The following is a 15,261-nucleotide window of genomic DNA, read 5'->3' as shown; positions in this document are numbered from 1 at the left end:
GTCAGGCTCTGTGCTGACTGCCAGCTCAGAGCCTGGAGCCTGTTTCAGTCTGTGACTCCCTCTCTCTCTGACCCTCCCCTGCTCACGCTGTCTCTCTCTCTCTCTCTCCTAGAAATAAATAAAACATTAAAAAAAAATAAATAAAATTTGTTTTTAAATTAAAAAAATTTTTAATATTTATTTATTTTTGAGAGATAGAGAGGCAGAGTGTGAGCAGGCAAGAGGCAGAAAGAGGGGGAGACACAGAATCTGAAGCAGGCTCCAGGCTCTGAGCTGTCAGCACAGAGCCCAATGAGAGGGTTGAATTCTCAAACAGCAAGATCATGACCTGTACCAAGGTCAGATGCTTAATCAACTGAGCTACCCAGGTACCCCTTTAATTTTTTTTTTTTTTTAAGAGAGAGAACACAAGTGGGGGCAGAGAGATGGAGAGATTGAATCTCAAGCAGGCTCTGAGATGTCAGCACAGAGCCTGATGAGGGGCTCAGCCTCATGAGCTGTGAGATCATGACCTGAATCAAAATTGAGTCCAGCTGAGCCACCCAGGCTCCCCTATTCTAAGCCACATTTCAAGTGCTTAATAGCCATACGTGGCTACTGTATTAAGAGAGTGCTGCTCTAAAATATCCCAACTACACATACACATCTACTTTAGTAGTCAGGCTTTCTAAATATTAGACCAACATAGTCTAGTGGTCTATGTTAAGTCTCATACAACATTCGTTTCTTTAGAAATTACGGCTTCACTGGAGTGCCTGGGTGGCTCAGTCAGTTAAGCCTCAGACTTCTGCTCAGTTCATGGTCTCATGGTTTATGAGTTCAAGCCCTTCATCCAGCTCTGCTGTCAGCACAGAGCTTGCTTTGGATCTTCTGTCCCTCTTTCTCTATACCTCCTTCACTTGTTCTCTCTCTCTCAAAAATAAATTAATATTAAAAAAAAAAGAAATTGTGGCTTCAGTAAACAGTCTTCTTAACAGAGCAAAGATTAAGAAAGTAAAGTCAGGGTCATTCTACTTGGAGACAATCAAGTTTGTAGTCATAGTGCCTTAAGTATAAGTATTCTTTGACTTAAAAAAATTCATTAAAAAAAATCTTTTATTTTTTGATTTATAAAAATCAAAAAAATGTACACAACAAAATTTTGAATACAGAATCTTAATAATCAGTTTAATTATACAATCTAGAATACCCAATAGGGGAGAAAATCTGATTGAGAACAAGATGAGATTTGGATTTTCATAGCATGCTATGTCTGCGTGGAAAATCCTCATAACAGTTCATAAAAAAGAGTAAAAAAAAAAGAAACTATACTTAAAAATTTTTTTAGTAAACCTGTTTGATGTACTTGGGACTAGAAAAGGAAATCTTGGTGAGAATATTAAGGATGAATACCTAAACTGTGGCAATTATAAAAGTACATTATATTTTGTCCTACATATTTATATATAAATTTTCTTATAATAATAAATGTATACCAAAGAAACAGTTTAGTTTGGGATCAACTACATAGTACTTTAAACCTTTAATTAAGGATTCTAAGCTCCTTGGGGATAGGTCTATATGTTTAAAAAAACTTTTTTTAATGTTTTATTTATTTCTGAGAGAGAGAGAGAGACAGCGTGAGCAGGGGAGGGTCAGAGAGAGAGGGAGACACAGAATCTGAAACAGGCTCCAGGCTCTGAGCTGGCAGTCAGCACAGAGCCCGATGTGGGGTTGGAACCCATGAACCGTGAGATCATGACCTGAGCCGAAGTTGGACACTTAACCGACTGAGCCACCCAGGCACCCCATCGGTCTATGTTTATTTCACCATGGTAGAATATATAATAAGCACTCAATAATTATTTAAATATTTACTGACTATTATATATTAAGCACTATACTAAATTCTAAAAATGTATAAGCTAAACTCTTTGGTATCAAGAAGTTTTTAAATGAACAAGAAAACCAGGTCCTATATGCAGTAATAGAAACAATATATAATTAAAGGCCAAACAGGCATATGGATAATTCTAAGTTCAAAGAATTCACACCAATCAAGGTTGACTGAGGTGGCTATGAAGTAGGTCTTAGAAACAAGTAATTAGGTAGTCAGAGAGTAGAGAACATTCCTGGAGTTTGGAAGAAAGGCAGAACAAATGGTACTGCTGTGAAAAAGGACAAAGGCTTAAAAATCACAGAAACTAAAGAGATAATAAGGAACTTACATTTCACCTGTTCTAACCTCCCATCATCTCTGAAGCACCCCTGACTAATGGCTATTAGGCTACTTATGAATACTTGAAATGATAGAGGCAGTTTAGTTCACTTTTGGTTATATTTATTAGAAAATTTCTCTTTAAAATCTCTGTACAAAAGAAAAAGGTGTCCATCAAGAGACAATAATAAATTTAAAAAATTGTGTTAAAGTAATATATATATGTTGTTAAAAGGAGAAAAATAGTACTAACAGATTGGAAAAAATAGCAGCTCCCTACCTTTATTCTGACCTCTCAATCTTCTTGAATGTCAAAACCTTTTTCTTTTCCAGAACCTATTTCTAACAAATGAACACTTCCATTGTTTAGAAATCCTAGGCCATTCTTTCTAGGTCTGTGGCTTTTTTGGGGGAGAGGAAAAGGAAGGGGTCAGAAAGCTCTTAAGATATTTTCTTAACTCTCAGTGTTCTGAAATTTCAAAATAATGTGCTTTGGTGTAGGTCCATTTTCTTATTATGCTGACCTTGTTCAATAAAGCATTCATTTCTGGGATGGTTTCCTATATAGTTTTGATATTTTTTCCCTCCCTGGTTGTTCTTTTTCTGAAACTCCCATAGTCAGGTATTAGACCTCCTGAACCATTCTTCTCTTTTTCCTCCTTAAAATAACAGTAACAAAAACTTGTCTTTTTTGTACTACTTTCTGGAAAATCTTATCTTTTCTTTTCCAGCCCTTCAAATGAATTTTTTATTCTAGGGGCGCCTGGGTGGCTTAGTCGGTTAAGCGTCCGACTTTCGCTTAGGTCATGATCTCGCGGATCGTGGGTTCGAGCCCCGCATCGGGCTCTGTGCTGACTGCCAGCTCAGAGCCTGGAGCCTGTTTTGGAGTCTGTGTCTCCCTCTCTCTCTGACCCTCCCCTGTTCACGCTGTCTATCTCTCTCTCCTAGAAATAAATTAAAAAAAAAAAAAATTTTTTTTAAATGTTTATTTTTGAGAGACAGAGCATGAGTGGGGAAGGGGCAGAGAGAGGGAGACACAGAATCTGAAGCAGGCTCCAGGCTCCGAGCTGTCAGTACAGAGCCTGACATGAGGCTCGAACCCATAAGCTGCAAGATCATGACCTGAGCCGAAGTCGGATGCTTAACCGACCGAGCCACCCAGGCGCCCCATTTTTATTGTTTTTTAAAAAGTTTATTTATTTATTTTGTGAGAGAGAGTACACAGGAGGGGCAGAAAGAGAGAGAGAATCCCAATCAGGCTCTGCACTGCTAGCGCGAATCTGATATGGGACTTAAACCCATGAATTGTGAGATCATAACCTGGGCTGAAATCAAGAGTCAGACGTTCAACTGACTCAGCCACCCAGGTGCCCCTCAAATACTTTAATTTGAATGTTTGTAATCATTCTACAAACATTAATAGTGGAATCTACAATGTTAGAGCTGGAATAGATGAAGTGTTTTTTGTTTTTTTTTAAATGAAGTGATATTTGAGCTTCGGTTTTGAAAGAAGGGTAGCAAAATTTGACTAAGAAAAGCCAATCAGAGATCACAGATCTGCACTGTCCATTATACTAGCTACATGTGGCTATTTAAAATGAAATGAAATTGAGGGGCACCTGGGTGGCTTAGTCAGTTAAGCATCCAACTCTTTTTTTTTTTTTTTTTAATTTTTATTTACTTTTGAGAGAGAGAGAGCGAGCGAGCAAGCAGGTGAAGGGCAGAACAAGGCGGGGGACAGAGGATCTGAAGTTGGCTCTGTGCTGATAGCAGAGAGCCCGATGGGCTTGAACTCACAAACTGTGAGATCATGAACTGAGCCGAAGTCAGATGCTCAACCAACTGAGTCACCCAGGTACCCCCAGCATCCAACTCTTGATCTCAGCTCAGGTCTTGGATCTCATGGTTTTGAGTTCAAGCTCTGCACTTGGTGTGCAGCATACTTAAAAAACAACAAACAAAAACAAAGAAATTGAAAATCCAGTTTCTGACTATTCAAGTGGATTATGCCACATGTGGATAGTGAGTACCACATTGGGTAGTGCATTACATTTCTATCATCCCAGAAAGTTCTATTGGCTCTGTTGCTATAGGATGTTACTTGGGTGTTGTTATATGAAGGTTTGACCTCTATTAGCCGGAAGATTTATAAATTCTCTACCTCCTTTATATTCTCGAATATACAGTTCAAGTTTAAATTTTTTTTTTTTTTTTTTTTATTTCTAGGAGAGAGAGAGAGACAGCGTGAGCAGGGGAGGGTCAGAGAGAGAGGGAGTCACAGACTGAAACAGGCTCCAGGCTCTGAGCTGGCTGTCAGCACAGAGCCCGACACGGGGCTCGAACCCACGAACCGCGAGATCATGACCTAAGTGAAAGTCGGACGCTTAACCGACTAAGCCACCCAGGCGCCCCATCAAGTTTAGATCTATATTTATCATAACACTAATCAGGATACATCAAAAACAAAGAACAAAAGTACCATATACATACTGGGTGTTAAAGCAATAGCTGTTGAAACTAAGACTGTAAGAGTCAAACAATCATCCAGACCAATTGACAATATAATCTTATAAGTATAGATTGTGGCATTTAGATGTTGCTTAGTAAATATCTATTAACTCAAATTGTATTCAACAGCATCATTTGAGCAACTGACGAAAGAAAGAACAAAAACATTGCTATGACATTTGTTACTGAACTGGTTTCAGGATAAACATCAATCCATTCTGGGCTAAATCCAAGGAAAATGAATTACTGGACTGATAGAAGGGGGTCTATATAAAAAACTTATATTAAAGTGAGACTGCAGTATATTGACATACCTCTGGTTCTATGTTTGATATCAGATTCAGCTTCGTTTTTCTCCTTTCCCTCATTAGTGGAAATGGTATCCAATTCATGGCAGATGGAGCTACAAATAACAGAATAAGAGAATTTTCCCTCTTTTTATTTAACTCTATGCTCAATATCGGGCTTGAACTCACAATCCCAAGATCAAGAGTCATATACCAAATGAGCCAGGCAATTGCCCAAGAATAAGAGAATTTTAAAGTTGGTTCTTGGTCAACATTACCCAGTGTATGACAGCACATAAATCCTACAAGACTTTTGGTGAAAAAATTGTATGACCAACTAAATTTGGGATAATCTTTTTTTTTTTTTTTTTAAAGATTTTTATTTATTTCTAGGAGAGAGAGAGAAAGACAGCGTGAACAGGGGAGGGTCAGAGAGAGAGGGAGTCACAGACTGAAACAGGCTCCAGGCTCTGAGCTGGCAGTCAGCACAGAGCCCGACGCGGGGCTCGAACCCACGAACCGCGAGATCATGACCTAAGCGAAAGTCGGACGCTTAACCGACTAAGCCACCCAGGCGCCCCTAAATTTGGGATATTCTAAAAATCACAATCATTAATATGCATGGAGTTTTCTATGCATATTAGCATAATAAAAACTGGGAAATCTTACAATGAAGAACTACTTATTTAAGTGGTTATTTTCCAAACTTATAATCTTTTTTTTTTTTAATGTTTATTTTGAGAGAAAGAGTGTGAGCAGGGGAGAGTCAGAGAGAGAGGGAGGGAGAGAGAGTATCCCAAGCAGACTCTGTGCTGTCAGAGCAGAGCCCAACACAGGGCTTGAACTCCTGAACCATGAGATTATGACCTGGGCCGAAAACCAACAGTTGGATGCCTAACCAACTGAGCCACCCAGGCGCCCGTGAACTTATAATCTTTTCATTAGAGAACAGCAGCTTGTGTTCTGTGTAACTCACTAGAAAATGCTGCTTTACTAGGGCATCGTCATATAGTGTCAGAGCAGCTACTTCTCTGGACAGGATCTAATCCAATCTACTTCAAATTCAGGAACCAATCACAAACAAAAAAGGAATGATCAATGATCTGGAACATACCTTATGGTTGGAACAGTAAATGGATCAAACTGATCCACTTTTTGTAAATCAATAGGCACAGAAATGCGACCTGTAAGAACCAAAAGTTATAAACTGATGACTGTGAAATACAGATTATGGGCTCTCTCCTATGTGTTATTTTAGCTAAATTTTAATCTAAGGCTTAGAATAAGGGTTAGACTTATCTGTTAAAATCAGTAGTTGAAAATTACTTCCACACTAGCTGCATCTTTTATTTCTCTTAAAAAAAAAAAGGTATGAAAGACTGTTGAGCTAACACATAGTGCTCTCATCTCTACTTTTATTTCTATCTCCTTCTTCCTAATATCCTTTTATATAGAAGTACAGAATAATATCAGATTTAGTGAGTTCTGAAAATGAAACAACAGAGATAAAAACAGTTCATTTCATTATTTTGATTTGTTGAGATCAGAACAGACACCTATATGTTGGGCATCTTTAGAAAGCATTTTGGGAATAAAATAGATAGCATTATACTATCCTTTTACAATATCCACAACTGGGATACCACATTAAATTCATCACATCTCAAAAATGAGATAATGAATCTAAAGAATGCCAGGTAAATAACAAGTTAAGATGATTAAGAGAACTGAGAGTTGCTGATTGAAGACAGAGTAAAGACTGCAGCTACTTAATGGAGAAATGATATAATCAAAATGTATACACCTATGAATATAATGATTTACCAAAACTGAATTTTAGAATAAGGGGATACCCACTAAAGTTTTATTTGCTTATTTTTAAAAGTTTTTTTATTTTTATTAAAAAAAAATTTTTAATGTTTTTTATTTATTTCTGAGAGAGAGAGACAGCATGAAGAGGGGAGGGTCAGAGAGAGAGGGAGACACAGAATCTGAAACAGGCTCCAGGCTCTGAACTAGCTGTCAGCACGGAGCCCGATGCGGGGCTTGAACCCATGAACTGTGAGATCATGACCTGAGCCGAAGTTGGACGCCCAACTGACTGAGCCACCCAGGCGCCCTATACCCACTAAAGTTTTAGAATTAAGTTAAAAAATATATTAAGAAATATTAAACTTATTACCAAAAGAAGCTGAAAACAGAGTTGACAGGCTTGAAAAGGAGCTATGCAAATATATGGATTAGAGAATTATTATAGATTATTAAAGGAAACTAGGCAATTTGGGAGAATTGAATGTGTGACGGACACTTTATTAGGCCCTTTACATTTTATTTATTTATTTATTTAATATTTTTATTTATTTCTAGGAGAGAGAGAGAGAGCGTGAGCAGGGGAGGGTCAGAGAGAGAGGGAGTCACAGACTCTGAAACAGGCTCCAGGCTCTGAGCTGGCAGTCAGCACAGAGCCCGACCCCACGAACCGCGAGATCATGACCTAAGCGAAAGTCGGACGCTTAACCGACTAAGCCACCCAGGCGCCCCAGGCCCTTTACATTTTAGATCTTTACAATAACCCACTAAAGTAGGTACTATTATTATCTCTATTTCAGATGAGAAAACTAAGGCACAGAGAGTAGTTTGGCTAATATCCCACAGCAAGTGGAAGGTTGGATTATTGATTATTTATTGGATATTAGTTCTAAAAAGGACAACTATGTGTAACTACATATGTCTCCTGGTTGGATAAAGCAAAGTTTAGATCAATATAGCCACCTTTATATCTATTTTAAAGTCAGTTTCATTCCATCAAAACACCTAAGAAAAATGTGAAGGAGGTGGGGCGCCTGGGTGGCTCAGTCGGTTAAGCATCGGGTTTTGGCTCAGGTCATGATCTTGCGGTTTGTGGGTTCGAGCCCCGCGTCAGGCACTGTGCTGACAGCTAGCTCAGAGCCTGGAGCGTGTTTTGGATTCTGTATCTCCCTCTCTCTCTGACCCTCCCCTGCTCGTGCTGTCTCTTTCTCAGAAATTAAAAAAAAGAAAAAAGAAAAAGAAAAAGAAAAATGTGAAGGAGGAAAGTTAAAACTGTGGAGAGAGAACTGAGGGAGGAAGCATAGTGGGAATAGCATAGAAATTTGTGGTTTAAGAACTGAGTTCTGTTCCTAGCTCTGCCACAATTTGTTTTATGACTGCAGACAAGTCTCGTTAACCTGTTGGACCACTGTCTTCTCATCTGTACAGTAAGAAATATTGTCCCGTGATTTCTAAGTTCCTCTAGAATTCTAACACCGAACCTCAGAAACCCAGATGAAAATTATTTATGTAGTGGAAACTCATCCGGTAGGTACTAATCAACAATTAAAACTTTCATTTTCCTTCTAATTTTCTTTACTTTCTTTACATTGTACCTGTTTTAGGATGAACACTAAAAGGGCTCTTCAGCAAATGATTGATTCCTTTGCTAACATTGATATCCAGCCGTGGAAAACAGTACTGGAGCATGATCTCCCACTCAAGCCAGGGTCCACATTTGTCGTTTTTTGTATTATCCTAAAAGCAGGTACAAGTCTAGCATGAGGATCAGTAAGAACTGTTGAAGATTTCTTTAAAAGTGGTTAAAAATGATTTTCAATGATCTTTAACTTACTAAGCAAAAACAATTAAGAATTACATTATTATATTTATAACAGAGATTTCGATGGAATATACCTGAGAGCTGATGGCTTTCTTCAAATACTCCCAACGCTGAAGTGAATTGTGATACCTGTGGAAGTTTTGCTGAAGTTTCTCATGAATTGGTGAGGAGTCATTAAGGAACACACATGTTTAGGACATATCAATGAACAACTTATTTTCAGTATATGTTACAAGGATAATTGAAAGTTTACTAGGAAGTAATTATTGTTTTCTAAAATGCAAATATATATATTTTTAAGTTTATTTATTTGTCTTGAGAGAGACAGAGACAGCATGAGTGGGGGAGAGATAGAGAGAGAGAATCCCAAGTAGGCTCCACACTGCGAGCACAGAGCCTGATGCAGGGCTTGAATGTACAAAACTATGAGATCATGACTTGAGCCAAAATTGATAGTCGGATGCTTAAATGACTAAGCCACCAAGGTGCCCCTCTAAAATGCAAATACTAATTGAACACATATCCTTAAAACATTCCTCTGTAAAAATATACTGATATAACAGAAAGAATGCCAAAATAAATGCCAGGTTTAATATAAAAGCTTTCTGAGGTCTGTACATATTTTGACTACATGATTCAGCATTGTTTTAAGAATCCATTAATTCTATGAGGATCAACTTCCAAAATGAGGAAATTTCTTTCTGAAATGGCCTCATTTTTTATTATATTCCAGACTAGAGATACTAAAATGCAGAAAAACAGATGTTTTATGTAAAAAGATTAAATTTATAAAAGTACATGAGAATATACAGGCAGAACACATTTATTAATATCCTAGATAAACATATGTAGCTCACATGGAAATGGTCTTGGGAAAGGATATTTTCAGGAACAAGGGGTAAGATCTTATCCCAGCTTTCTTTATTTTCAAGAATATCTTGATCAACTAGAGCATAGTCTTCAAAGTATTTTTTTATTATGTTTATAGATTTTCTGTAGGAATAACAATAACAAAGTCCTAATACATATACTGCAATACACTGCATAGCATTTGTTGCTATTTGGATAGCTAGTGTTTACTTCTACTGAAAAAAAATTTTTTTAAATGAGCATGTATCAGTCTAATCAGAAAAATACAAATAGAGTTTAGCTATGTAAAATGGGGATAATACCCCTTTGCAGGGTTATGAGAGTTAACTAAGACATTCTAAGGGGTAAGAACCTACTGTAGATAGTACCTGGCTTAGAATAGATATTCAAGAAATGTTTACTTTTTTTTTTAAAGTAGGCTTCACAGGCTTAAATTTACAACCCTGAGATCAATATCTGAACTGAGATCAAGAATTGGATGCTTAACCGACTGAGCCACTCAGGGGTCCCAAGAAATGTTTATTTCTTAAACTCTACAACTTAGAAGTTTAATAGCATCATAAAAGGAAGACAGCAACCACGCCAAGACAACATAATAATAGTAGAATGTGGGATAGAGTATATGTTTCTAACTCTGAATTACTTGCTTTAACATCTCAACAATTATATAGTGCTTAGCATTTTGCAGACTTCACATCTACTGTTTCATTTAATCTTTGCCACAACTCTGAGATAGGAGATGTTGTTTTTCCCATCATAGAGTTAAATACAGGAAACAGAGGCTCTAATATTTTATTAAGGTCTCAGTAAGTTGCAGAATAGAGATTCTTATTCTTTAAAAATTTTTTTTTTATGTTTTATTTATTTCTCTGAGAGAGAGAGGCAGCGTGAGCAGGGGAGGGTCAGAGAGAGAGGATATACAGAATCTGAAGCAGGCTCTAGGCTCTGAGCTAGCTGTCAGCACAGAGCCCGACGCAGGACTCAAACCCGCGAACCGTGAGATCATGACTTGAGCCCAAGTCGGACGCTTAGCCGACTGAGCCACCCAGGCGCCCCTAGAGATTCTTATTCTTAATGCAATGCTCTTTTCACGCAGAGAAGTAGTGAATTCAGTGGGAAGAGTATGGGTTTTGAAATCAGGCAGACCAGGATATGAATCCTGAATAATAGTTACTTGTGTGGTGCCAAGCAAATTATACAGTCTTTTCAAATCCCACTTTCTTCATCTGTAAATGGAGATACCATCATGTCCCTCATGAAGTTATTGTTAAACCAATGAGAACATTTGTAAAACAACTATCATGAATACTGCAGCATGAAGTATTCATTGTGTCATTATATACATTGTATCATTATTATCACTGTAAAGTGCTATCCCAGTAGGGAAAATTGATTAACAAGGCAATTCTAAAGGCACATGCAAGTAAACCAGACACAACTTAAACTGCATAGTCTTTTCCAACAGACCTGACAAAAGGGTGAATTTTTTCACTTAGGTGGACTTTCTTTTTAACGTCTTGACCACCCTGAAAAATAAACCATCAAAAAAGTATATGAAATAAAGTATATGAAATAATTTTAAAATGTCTTTAATGTGTTCTAAAGCTACTGGTTAAAAAAAAAACCTGTCAACATCTAAAAGTTTAGATGCTATTTTCTATAGTCTCAATACTTGTAACTTTCTGGGTTACCTTTACTTGACATAATTGAACCAGAAAAGTAATTTTCCTTCTGCCACAAAGATCTTAAAAAATGTAGCTACTACAATTATTTGATTTGCTGGTAAGATAATCTACTCTGGAATGTGGATTCTATAAAAGTTTAATTTTGTCACTAAACATTTCAGGCTTGGTAACATCTAGCAAACAAAGAAATGTAAATTATCATTAAGATCTTACCTTTACAAGACTCAAGTACTCAACTATCCCAGAACGTACTGCAGAGGACAATTTTCTAACTGATTCATCACAGACCCAACAATGAACACCTCTCCTTCCAGAATATACCCAGAGACGATGCTTAAATCCAAAGTCCTCTGAAGAGGGAGAAATAATAGGTTTTAAAATCTAGAAATAAATTTATAAACTCCTGGTTCTTGCTTACTTCCTTAGCTTCACTTTTACCTCTTATGCACATGTACTCACATTAACTATACTGAATTATTTGTAGTTTTCTGTGTCCTCTATGCTTTTGCCTTCATGGTCTCTCTATTCTGGTCTCTACCAAGAATTTCTTCATGCCCCATCATTTCCGTTTCTCTCCCTGAACAAGTGCCATTTATCATTAAAGACCCAGTGTAGGGATATTAAAACAGTTAATAAATTTAAAGTGTTTAGAACAGTGCCTGGTACATAATAAGCACCCTATATAAGAATTAGCTATTTTTAGTATATGTACTGCAGAAATGAGAACAAGAGTTGGCTATTTTTAATATCATTATCATCTTTACCATCATCTTTTCTAGGAAGCCTTTTCTGATTCAGTCTTTTCCCATACCTGTATGCACTCCTGCTATTCTGTATCTCCATGGAATGCTGTGCATATTACTTAACATAAATATAATCCTCAATTTTATTTGTCTTCTTCTTATACTGCATAACCTACGTGAGGTAATCATTATCTTTCATATTTCTTTCCCTCACCTAAGGCAGTATGTAGTAGACAGAGCTGCTCAACAGATAACTGAATTGGGAAAAAACTCACCGGTTTGATCAACAGCTTTATTAGAATTTAAATTATAATCTTATTCTAATCTTTTATTTTCTGGTCATATGTTTCAATGAAACATGTTAGAAATTTATGAGAGTTGATTATAAAGTGGTATAGATAGACAAATATTCAGAGGAAAATAGATTCTTGCATTTGACCCCACTCAGGCACTGCCAATACTTGCCCTTCAGTGCTCGGTCGATTATGTGTATGGCCATCGTCATGAGGGTCCAGCACTTAGAACATATATCTGCAGAACTGGAGCAGAGGCATCATTACTCACTGTTAGTGATATCACCCACCCTACCAGCAAGGCATGTAGCACTTACCTACAACATCTCCTCACATCGTCATAGTCTGTCATGTCAATGTCAAACACCAATTCTTTTTCCTGAGCCTGGAAAGCTCCCAGCTTCACTGTATTGTGTTGATTGGGCTATAAGTAGAGAAAAAAATATATATTTTTAAAGTATTTTAAGTAAATAAATATATATATAACAGAAAACAAACAAAAAATCCAAACCAAAAATATCCATCAGTTTCTATAAGAGCTGTCATGCTGCCAATTATGCTACTTTCCACCCACACAAAAAAAGTGGCCAAGGAGAAACGAGCGAACCCTAATACCATGCCAATTCTATTTCAGTTAAAGTTCATAAATTTGGATTCTGTGCATCCAGAATTGATGACAGTATACATTTACTTAAAACAAGTTTTGATAAATCTATATTGCCATAAATATTTTTTTCAGTTCTACTGAGATATAATTGACATGCAACTTTGAATAACAAATATTTGTTATTAAAAATCATAATAATACATTTTTAGGATTCTGATAAGGAAAAAAGCACATACAAATAATTAATGCCCTATTGCAAGCTGTTTTAAGGACCTTTAATTGTAACTGGACATATAAGTAACAAAAAGTATTTACAATTTTTCAATAGGAGTGCCTGGCTGGCTCAGTCAGTAGAGCATGCAACTCCATCTCAGGGTTGTGACTTCAAGTCTCTCGTTGGGTGTAGTGATTACTTAAAATAAAAATCTTTAAAAAAATAATAAAAATTTTCAATAATCCCAAAGATCTCAATTAGTTCAAACTGAGCCTTTGGCTTATGCTGTAAATAGCCTCCTTTGAGGTTATAGATCACCAGATATAGAAGGCAGACTGAATACAGATACTTATCTTGCTCTTCTAAACATGCACAAAAGTGATAGTAAAGATTTTCTTATGAAAGGCATGTCTTGGGGCATTTCTGAGTCTGGGCGGCTTAGTCAGTTGAGCGTCCAACTTTGGCTCAGGTCATGATACCATGGTTTGTGAGTTTGAGCCCCACAATGGGCTCACTGCTATCAGTGTGGAGCCCACTTTGGATCCTCTGTCCCTGGTGCCCCTGTCCCCCTCCCACTCGCGGGCGCGTGCGCTCTCTCTCTCAAAAATAAATATTAAAAAAAAAAAAAAAGGCATGTCTTTAGGGGAAAATACCACCACAATTTTTATAAGGATACCCATAAGAGCTGAATCTTTTTTTTTTTTTAATGTTTTATTTATTTCTGAGAGAGACAGCATGAGCAGGGGAGGGTCAGAGAGAGAGGGAAACACAGAATCTGAAACAGGCTCCAGGTTCTGAGCTAGCAGTCAGCACAGAGCCCAACACGGGGCTCGAACCCACTCGAACCGTGAGGTCATGAATTGAGCCGAAGTCAGATGCTCAACCGACTGAGCCACTCAGGCGCCCCCATAAGGGCTGAATCTTCAGCTCTCAGTAAAGAAAGATAAAAAGCAACCCAATTTACACCTCAGCATCCCTAAAAAACTCTGGTCACAATGGGTATCTCTGGAGTAAGTGTGTGTGTGTGAGGGGGGGAGGTGGTGGTAGTGGTGGTGGTAAAGCTAAGACTAAAAATAAGAGAACTGGTTAAAACTCTATTTATGAAGCAGTTCCCCAGATTCCTCCATTAACTCTGCAGAGCTAGGTGACTGCAAAAACACCTAAATTATTATCTGGAGAACCTCAAACAGTGGGTTTCTGGACTGGGATGGGGGGCAGGAACAACAGATACAGGTGGAGAAAGATGTGTTGTACTGATATACAGGGGATTAAGTGGACATTTACATGTGGAAAGTTGAGACCCAGCCCTCTTCCCCCACATCTATACCCTATCACTGCCACCCAGGGAGGAGACCAGAAGACTCCTAGCTGAGGAATCTGAACAGGAATGTCAGGCACTGTTAAAGGCTCTAGGAATATAGATCAGTGATCAAAACAGATCTCTGTGCTAGTGGAGTTTTCATTCAAGCAAAGATCTAGAGAAACTGACATCAGAGCTTCCTCCCAAAAAGATGACCAAGCCAGATCACCTTGTAATAAAGAAATCTCAGCCATGTATATAGAACTTCCAGTCAGCTTTTTTAGTACTCTATTTTTTAAATGTTTATTTAGTTTTGAGAGAGAGAGAAAGAGAGAGACAGAGCATGAGTGGGGGAAAGGCAGAGAGAGAGGGAGACACAGAATCTGAAGTAAGCTCCAGGCTGTTACCACAGAGCCACACAGGGCTCGAACTCATGAACTGTGAAATCATGACCTGAGCTGAAGTTGGATCCTTTACTGAGCAACCCAGGAAGGAGCCCTCTTTACTACTCTATTTTTAAATATAAGCAATATGTAAGAAATTACAGACTTATGAGGAAAGCCTCTAAGAGGGGGAAAAAACAGGAAAAAAAGCAACTTTGAGAAAACAAGACTGTACAACAGAAGAAAATTTAAAAAAACAACTATTACTGATATCCTCAGATAAGACATATCAATGAAAAAAAAGTTCTTGGAAATTAAAATACAATAGCAGCGGGGCGCCTGGGTGGCTTAGCGGTTGGGCGTCTGACTTTCGCTTAGGTCATGATCTCACAGTTTGTGGGTTCGAGCCCCGCGTCGGGCTCTGTGCTGACTGCCAGCTCAGAGCCTGGAGCCTGTTTCAGTCTGTGACTCCCTCTCTCTCTGACCCTCCCCTGCTCACACGGTCTCTCTCTCTCTCCTAGAAATAAATAAAAAACATTAAAA

At 37.8% G+C, this 15,261-nt stretch overlaps 1 protein-coding gene across 1 annotated transcript in view; it reads right to left on the bottom strand.

Moving 5' to 3' along the window:
* PRIM1 (DNA primase subunit 1) overlaps positions 1–15,261 on the bottom strand; it is a 24,222-nt gene that overhangs the window by 3,470 nt on the left and 5,491 nt on the right. Inside the window, exons 4-12 of the mRNA XM_039216810.1 lie at positions 12,532–12,638; positions 12,387–12,460; positions 11,392–11,528; positions 10,961–11,019; positions 9,507–9,616; positions 8,698–8,786; positions 8,397–8,538; positions 6,107–6,176; positions 5,020–5,108 (exon numbers count right to left, since the gene is read on the bottom strand). Of these exons, the coding sequence (XP_039072741.1) occupies positions 5,020–5,108; positions 6,107–6,176; positions 8,397–8,538; positions 8,698–8,786; positions 9,507–9,616; positions 10,961–11,019; positions 11,392–11,528; positions 12,387–12,460; positions 12,532–12,638 (877 nt within the window). The remainder of the gene's footprint in view (positions 1–5,019; positions 5,109–6,106; positions 6,177–8,396; positions 8,539–8,697; positions 8,787–9,506; positions 9,617–10,960; positions 11,020–11,391; positions 11,529–12,386; positions 12,461–12,531; positions 12,639–15,261) is intronic.

This window comes from Hyaena hyaena, unplaced genomic scaffold, assembly GCF_003009895.1.
Source record: "Hyaena hyaena isolate Hyena2069 unplaced genomic scaffold, ASM300989v1 scaffold_655, whole genome shotgun sequence".
In the NCBI taxonomy this organism is placed as follows: domain Eukaryota; kingdom Metazoa; phylum Chordata; class Mammalia; order Carnivora; family Hyaenidae; genus Hyaena; species Hyaena hyaena.
The sequence above is the reverse complement of the archived record's forward strand: the minus strand, read 5'-3'. Positions and strand labels throughout refer to the sequence as shown.